Genomic DNA, 9219 nt, shown 5'->3' on the forward strand with positions numbered 1-9219 from the left:
GGAGAAGCTCTGTATCACATCGCTTCTTGAATCAGTAAAAAGGTCATCAGGTGGAACCGCGTGTGGAATAATAATTGAAAACTAAGAAACAAAATAATTCTTATAATCCTAATCCGTTGATAAAGTAAATAAATGAGTGAGAACTAAAGATAATTGGACGTATTTCTATCAAACGGAACTTTGTGCATTATGACGTGAGCGCTGTTATGCACATATCCTTATGGGTCTCAGGGCTCATGTCTTAATGCACATAGTTCCGTTCGATAGAAAGACGTCCAATTGAATTGAAAATTATGCAGGAAAGCATAAGAAAATAATCAAAGAAACAGAAAAACGACATAACAGTGAAAGTATCACGGAACCCTTTGCCTAGTTATTCAGAATTATTGACCGTAACAATATAAGGAGAAATTAAACTAAATCATTTCAAAAACTTAAGATGTAGAATTTTGCATTTTAGGCAACATCGACAATCAAAAAAAAAATCTATTACTTTAAAAACTAACCATGAAAAAATGAGCTTTTCTTTTTTTAACGGTTAAGAATGTCAAGGCATTCCAGGCAACTGGGCAAAAAAATTTCGTGTTTCTTTCATTCATGTTATTGTCGTATTGTTATTTCTTTCATGTTTGTCATGACCACGTGAGCCTCAACCCTCGTTTCTCTACACTTACATTACTTGTTTGTAGGGTTACCTTACTGCCCTAGGAAGAACGCCGTATAAACCTTCAGGTGTTGCCAAATTGCTTTTGATGAAACACTAGTTTCCTGGAAAACTTATGGATATTTTTCTTCCAAATTACAAGATAAATTTGCTCCCAATTTCACCGAAAAGTCCTGAAAATTTCAAGAGAAAATATTCATAAATTTCCTAAAAATGAAGATTTTATCGAAGGAAATTTGGCAACTCTCGAATATTCATACGGCGTTCCTCCTTACCACGGCAGTGTACTGTGCCTCAGTCTGAAAGAAGAAACATAAGAAGCGTTACCACAACGCTGCACATAATTTTTATTTTTTATAATAACAAAAATTAACCGGAGGCATCTTTCAGTTGTGAACTGCGTTCATTTAAAAACCGTCAGAAAGTTCAAAAATTAGAAAAGTTAGCACATCCTATTATCCGAGGATATTTCTCACGTAAATCGTGCTTTGAGATTGTGCGAATTTAGTTTAGGAGAAAATTCAATTTTGTAAAAGAGCAAGGCTATAATATGAGGAAAGAATTAGTACCAAGAAGTATGTTTTCTAATAACAAGTTCACACAAAACACGTTCAAGGGTTCAGAAGCATTCAAAGTTGGCTTCTATGAGCGAAATCAGCGTTTGGAAACAACATTAAAATTGGTTGACTCACATTTCCATTTCAAAATCAAGATTAAAATCGTTGGTCTAATTTGAGATAGAAAACTATGAAATCATTAATATAAACTTCGAAGTATTTCTTCTTAAATTAAACATGTGATCATACTGAACCACATGAGAGATCGCCGAGACGGCATAATGCAGGAATGAATCCAGAGACTTTAACGCAGCAACAGAAAAGAAGGCGCGACGACAAATGCGCCTTACTTGACGCATGAAGACCTTTTTTTAGAGTTCCTAACATATTTACATGTAGGCCCTCTCTTGATTTCGTTTTGATGTAGCACTGAGTATAGTGATGAGCGAAAAAACTTTAGGACTAATGTTGGCCAAACAAACAAATATTCAAAAAAGTTCCAATAGATCCTCAGAAAACCGAGATTTTACGTCAAAAAACGTGGATTAGGAAAGTAAGAATTCGATCGACATGAATCGATCGAAAAACGGAAGTGTGAACCGATCAACGTGATTCCATCGACACCGATTCGATCGACAAAATTCGATCGATTCACAGGTTTATCGAAAAATTCACGGGTTTTTCGATCGATTCATGGTTGTCGATCGACTCGGTGTGAATCGAATCATACGTTGATCGGTTCCCGTTTTGGTTTTATGATCGATTCATGTCGATCGAATCGATACCAGTTTTTTTCAAATTAACTGTCGATCGAATCGATGTCGATGGATTCACACTAATCGATTCATGTTTTAGTTTTTCGATCAGTTTATGTCGATCAAATTGACACCAGATTTTTAATAATTGTCGATCGAATTTGTGTCGATCGATACATGTACGATCGATGTTTTTCCTTCCCAGAGCCCTTTAAATTCAGCAGTGCCCTTTTTAAAAACCAGCAATGGAGAGTGTGCAAAAAACATATCGACGGCGTAAGTCCGCAATCACAAATCTCGTTTGCGGTGCCTGAAAATCTTGGATTCGAGGCATTACTGCACCTTCCTACGGGCTCTATGCGGGTATGCACTTGGCGTGGAGCCTATCTAGGACTAGTAATTTGAAAACATGAAACTATAAGCAAAATCTATGGGGGGGAAGGGGAGGGTGGAAAAGGTCAATAGTACTCCTCCTTTCATCAGGCCCGCCACAAGGGGGGAGGGATACTGGGTCCCTGGTTCCGGGGCCCGTGCCACTGGTGAAAAACCACTACGAATTCAGATGTAACCCTTGTCTCGTAAGGAAAAGTGAAAAATTTACCCTAAAAATTTCGCAAAAGGTGAATAAATTTTCAAAAAATGCTGGGGCACTGTGGAATTTTTCTTAGTGCTTTGAAGATTTCTATATATTTTCAAGATTTTTAGTATAAATTGATATTTTTAGTAACTGCGTTTCATTTTCTTCCATCGTCGGATGCTAAGAGTCTCCAGTCTGGGCATCCGCGAGTTCAATAGCTTAACTTCCTTGCCATAGATGTACGAAACAGGAGTTCAGGGAGGCTTGGACCACCCTAGAATTGAAAGTAGTATCATCTGCCCCCCCCCCCTCCTGAATGAAAAAAATTTCCAGGTGTTTTGAATGCAACAATCCGAAAGTATTTTGTGCTAAAAGTAAAAAAAAGCGTAATTATTGTGCAGAAATTGATGGAAAATCTCTGTCATGGGAGCTTCAAAACGCGTCGAATACAAGTAGATTTAAAATTTTAAAAATTTCCCAAGGGAGGCCCCCGGACCCCCTCTGAGCTGGGGGCCCGGGCCTTAAAACTGGTACCAGGACCCGAGTTAGGATGTGGCGGGCCTGCCTTTCATCGACGGGCAACCTTTATTCGATGAAATATGGAAAAATTGGGTGGAGCTATAAAAATTGTTTTTCAAACTGCCATTAAAATACTGCGGACGCGACGATTGAACACAGGATATTGAACATAAATAATGCTGATGCACAAAGCAATCATATTCATAAATTGCATCGGCTCGCCCATACGAAAAAACCATCGATTCAGTAATTAATGCATCAACCCACATTATTTCTCTGCCCCTCTCTACCTTCCCTTTTTCGTGCAAGTAAATTGTGAATTAAACTCTGCATTAAGTCAGTGCAGTCTAGAGGAACCGTTGCTTTTGCAACTGCGGGTCCAGTTCCCCAAATCTGCTCGAGTGAATTTGCACGAGCAAGGTCGACCCATCGTCGGCGGCACCGGGGCGGGGGAGGGAGTTGGGCGCGCGACTTCCTCCTCGCCGAATTGAAAAGCCCCAGCACGGCAGCATCCCGATCAGTTCCACTCACTCCATCCACGCGCCACCACCTCCGAAAATGAGGGTGTTCTGTGTCTTAGTGTTCAGTGTTGCGCTCGTCCTCGCCGAGGAAACCGCCAAGCAGGAGAAGCAGGAGGGCGGCGACAAGCAGAAGCGCAGCGGCTTCGGGGATTTCGGCGGATTCGGCTATGGCCTCGGCGGCGGCCACGGCTTCAACGGCGGATTCGGCCAGGGCCTCAACGGCGGATTCGGCCAGGGCCTAGGATACGGCCAGGGCCTAGGATACGGCTACGGACACGGCCACTCCATCGAGAAGACCATCACCATCAACAAGGAGGTCCCCGTCCCGTACCCCGTCCACGTCGAGAAACAAGTCCCGGTCCCCGTCCACGTCAAAGTCCCCGTCGACCGCCCCTACCCGTCCAAGTCCCCGCTCCCTACCCCGTCCACGTTGAGAAACAAGTCCACGTCCCTGTCCAAGTCCCCGTCCCTGCACCCTACCCCGTCGAGAAGCGCGTCCCCTACCCCGTCCAAGTCCCCGTCGACAGGCCTTACCCCGTCCACGTACCCAAACCCTACCCAGTCTACGTCGAAAAGAAAGTCCCTTACCCTGTCGAGAAGCACGTCCCTGTCCCTGTCCAAGTCCCCGTCGACCGTCCCTACCCGGTCCATGTTCCTGTTGAGAAGCCAGTGCCTTACCCAGTCGAGAAGCATGTCCCGTACCCGGTGAAGGTCCCAGTCGACAGACCGTACCCTGTCCATGTCCCACAACCGTACCCAGTCCACGTTGAGAAGGCTGTGCCATACCCCGTCGAAAGGCCGGTGCCCTACCCGGTCAAGGTGCCCGTCAGGGAACCCTACCCCGTTCACGTACCGGTTGAGAAGCCCGTCTACGTCCCAGTCAAGTCCCACGGACCCTCCTACGGATGGGGACACGGCTGGTAATCGCAAACACGATCATGATCTCCGCAACATCTCACCTCAACACATCAGCAGGTGATGATCCCAGAATTGCCGACACAGTCCCCAAGAGACCCTCAACAGATTACAAGCAGTCTAGTTTTTGGTGTTATTTGCTGCGTTTCGAGTATCATTTGAACGAGTGAATATTAAAGACTCTAAAATCGTTCAACTTAGAACAATTTATCTTGGCCATATAAGTCATTCCTAATGTTTTTCAGTGCAAGTGTGCAAGTTTGAATGAAATTGCTCTTTTTCTAGTCGCAATGTCCTGTTTCTTTGCAATTTTTCTAAGCTCATACGTTGACGCAAAGTTAAAAGTGATTTGTGTGATAAGTGTGTTGTCTGGAATGAGTGTAACGGTAGGATATATATAGTCTATTAGTCTTGATTTTTTTTATTTTCTGAATTTTTTGCTGATCAAATGACTCTAATTAGTAGAATTCTAGATACCTTAATCAATGCAAGCAATTCAAAGTCCATCTAACCAAAGGAGATTGAGTTCAACTATCGTTAGATATATATCATATATAAGCAATTTTTTCATGAAGTGTCATTAAAATTTCAAAATCGCCTTCTTTAGGTTCAAATTTGGCCCTATCCTGAATATTTTCATCCCTATCTTTTTTGACGGTAGAATATCGGCGCGTGAAGAAAATAATTCGTTGTAGCCATTCATCAAATCCCTCTGGTGGGACGTATTGTTGTGAACATGAAGTTGGTAACCGAAAATTGTCGTTTTTATGTTATCGAGTACGAAGTATTTTGTGACACATATTGCAAGGAAGCATCATGGTGATTGAACCACGAATAATCTTTCACGGATTGCAAAAGTGATATATTGAGACTGCATCCTTGATACTTGCTAGTGCTCTGGCCAAAAAACGACATTACTCTCGAAAAACCCATTCAAAATTGCAAGTTTGGGCGTTCAGCCACATGTTCATCTCAATGTATGCCATGAGAGGAATTCATTAATCGGCTAAGACCAATTATAGTGTCTGGTGTAAATCTTTTACCGTCAAAAAAATTCTGAGTTGCAGAAATCGAGGGTAGTGCCATGCAAGAGATCTTCATTTTTAATGTGATTAAATATTGTTGCGAAGACTGATAAAAAAACAATGCTGAGCAAAACTGCCTCGCATTTTTTCATCACAGAACTCATCAGAAGTCACCATTGCTGTTTTTTCATTTTAATTGAAATAATTGGTCGGGAACGATTAAATAAACTTGTGTCCATGCGTGTTCAAAATCAGATAATTGTAAATACGATATGTTCCTGTCAATAAAAACTGGAGTAAAATAAAAATTGAGTCATTTCGATTTCTGATGCATTACCTCATTTTTTTCTCTTTGATTTCCATGTAATCCACCATTAATACCCAACAAACCAAAATTTTCAAAAAATATGAGTATTTTTTTAAAAATAAAAGCATCCCTCAAGGAGGCAGTATATAGGACCTAACTCTTTTTTCGTAATATTAAATTGTCAAAGCTGGCATAATTTGGGAACATTATGCCAAACACGTGATTTGCAAATTTTGGAGGCTATATAGGCTCAGCTTCAGATTTCCACTAAACATACACTAAGAAGCATTTGAAATGTGTAAATTTGGGTATGGATCCAATTTTCTTCAAAAATTCCACTCCAGCCAAGATCCACAAGATTACAAGATTACAAGATTTACAAGTTTTAAGTTCAACTCCTTGCTCTATAAAATCAAAAGCTTCCTGAAAAGTTTTATTTTTGTTCCTTTTCCTACAATTCAGCATTTTTTTCAAAACACAAGAAATTTGTCAGTTCCATTCTATGCAATTTCTAGCGCCCAATACGAAAATGACTTTAGTTTTTCTCAATACTTACGTGTTTTTCAATGAAAACAGAATTTCTTTGAAAAATAGGATTTTCCAAAGAAAATGCGTTTCTCCGGAAAATTGGTTCATGATAGACGAATCCTAGCAACATTGTGAGAAAATTGTGTGTGGCATGGCTTAATTTCCCCATAACGTCTTAAGCCGAGGTTGTTTCGGTCGAGTGACTTGATTCACCCATATACCCCCCCCCCCCCATGTAAAACTGATCCGCCTTTTTTATTCCTAAAATAATAAACGTGTTTCATCTAGGCGTTACATAGACCTGCTTTCGCTTGCTTTTTGCAGTTAAAGCTGAGAATAGCCTAAAGTTTTTTCCATCACTTCTCAGTTCTCTGAAAAATCAATTTTCCCAAAAAGACGCCATTGGCACCTGAAAGTATTTTTTTAGAAATTTCAAATTCCAGAGGAGAAGGAGGGCGATGTAAAGAAAACTTTAGTTACGATCGGCTTTAGTAGGAAAAATTAAGTAAGCGCAATTCCATCAAACACCGGAGTAATACAATTTCCTTGTTATTTCGTATTTTTTTTTTTTCAAACGAAATGCTGACAGATCAATCTTATACCTGAGGGTATATGGGTGGATTTTACCATTTGACTAGGAAACTCATTATTAGACACAGCGGAGAGAATGGGCCTCAAGACAATAAGAATTATGTCTTACAAGTATATTTCCTCATCAAAATTTCACTCAGAAATAGTTGATCACATCAAAAACTTCCAAAATCCGGTCATAATGAGGAAATTAACATCCTTAGTTTGTATATACCGCAGATTGTGAATTCAATATAAATTCTCAGCCGTCAAAAAACCAGCATCAACGAGGTCAAATCAGCTATTGCAAAACAACCTATGAATCAGGCGAACATCTAAAGCATGGTCGCACATAAAATCCTTACCTTTTCTGATGCATAGCGTCTCTAATCTTATCAGTAATAAATTAGCACACGGGAATATTTTTCCGCATAGTGAAGAATACTGAAATTAGTTCAGTGCACAATTTGACTCGGGTGGACTTTGGTTTTTCGCAAGCGGAAAGTGTACATTGGCGGACACAAAAAACGCTTTTTTTTCTTTTAATAATTAAGTGTGGGAAGATTGAATGCGTTCATCGAACTCTCCGTAAAATTTCGATAGTGAACATATGAATTGGACGTACTTTAACACTATATCGTCACCTTCCGCTCCACAAGCGTCATGCGACGTTTAAAAATTTCCACCGCTATTTTATTTTTTACAGAGAAAATGTATCTATCCAAAAATTTCACTGAATTTTATCGGCAGCACAAAAAAATGTAGTGAAATTTTTGGACAGCTTCGTTGAACAATTTCTCCATGAAAAAATGAAATGGCGGCGGAAATTTTTAAACGTCGCATGGCGCTTGTGATACTTTGGCCGGAAAGTGACGATGTCCATTTTGACTTCAGCCCTGTCATGCATGTATTTTAATGGATCTCAGAGTTCATGTCACAATGGATAAAGTTCCGTTTGATTTCACCGATGAGACTCAACCATGTCGATGGTGCAACTGCAGAAATGCGTATCTCGATTTGCAACGTTGTAGACTCCTAGTTATACTTCATTTTCTACTGTTTCATGGAACGTTTCTACTCGTTTTCATGGAAAACTACTGAAAGTCATTTTTTGAAAATTTCAGAGATTTTTATTCTCTTTGAAAAAGGATTCTGCGACAATTTTAAGCCATGATGATGGTTCAGTCTCCTTTGGAAAAATAAAAAAAGAAGCAGAGATTTCGAAACACCGCAACGAAGATACGTATTTTTGCAATTTCACTGTCGATATACTTGGGTATCATTGAGAGTGAGAAGTTTCAATTGAGGGGCTTGGGAGGACAAGTCAAAAAAGATCAGTTTTCGCTATTCCGAGAAATACATGTTTGAAGTTTCGAAACTACGTGGATCCTTATGGCGGGAAGAAAGTTCAAACTGACTTTTGGATCTTTAAAAATTGGAATTTGGGAGCGAATTTTTGACAGCATATGCATTAAAACTAGTTCTAATCGAAAACATTAATATCTACATGTTTTCAAAAACTGCAGTTATGAGACTTGTCCGCCAAGCCCCTCGATTAAACTACAAAGATGTTAAAATATTAATTCTTCTTTGAATTTTTGGAAATATTCAAAGTCTGCATCACACTCTACAAGAAGTTTTGATGAGGAGACAAGGAGTACTTATATACTCAGGCCTTATCGTGTGCGTGTAGTCGTCCATCCGATTTTGAATAAAATTATATACCTTTTTTATAGCTTAAACTTTTGCAGTCGTATACTATGCGAACCTTTGTCTCCCCCACCCTCCTCTCACGGAGATATTTCCTATGAACTTACTTCAAAAATTTATAGTAATAAAAATTTTGGCAAAAAAAAATGGAAAGCGTATTGCTTAGATCTGCGATTATGGGTCAGTTGCGCTGGTCACAGAATCGTGTTTTAAAGCTTGATTCTTGTAGATTAGCTGAAAATAAGATCTATCCAGACAGCAACTTTCTACGTTGAATATTACCCGGTAGTAAATCGTCCTTTGAAAAGTCGGGTTTTTGACGTCATCCATTGCGGTATTGCCTAACTTGATTTATTCCACCACAGTGAATGACGTTATGAATCGAATTTTTCAAGGCGCGATATCTCGGTTAATATTGAACGTAAAAAGTTGCTGTTTGGACAATCTTATTATTTCTAGTTGATCTGCGAGAATGAAGCATCAAAACACAATTCTGTCACCAGCGCAACTGGTCCATCGAAAAAGTGTGGGGGAGGTCAGTCGAGCCTTAAGTAATTTTTAGGGGGGTAAG

General features: G+C 39.9%; 1 protein-coding gene across 1 annotated transcript; it reads left to right on the forward strand.

The window, feature by feature from the left end:
- The first annotated feature begins 3460 nt into the window (after positions 1 to 3460).
- LOC109036171 (uncharacterized) lies at positions 3461 to 5744 on the forward strand. The gene is given in 2 exon segments (XM_019050147.2): positions 3461 to 3991; positions 3994 to 5744. Coding segments are annotated over 2 exon segments (885 nt in total). The 5' UTR covers positions 3461 to 3630; the 3' UTR covers positions 4518 to 5744.
- Positions 5745 to 9219: the final 3475 nt, after the last annotated feature.

The sequence above is a fragment of the Bemisia tabaci genome, chromosome 2, assembly GCF_918797505.1.
Source record: "Bemisia tabaci chromosome 2, PGI_BMITA_v3".
NCBI classification, from domain to species: Eukaryota; Metazoa; Arthropoda; class Insecta; order Hemiptera; family Aleyrodidae; genus Bemisia; species Bemisia tabaci.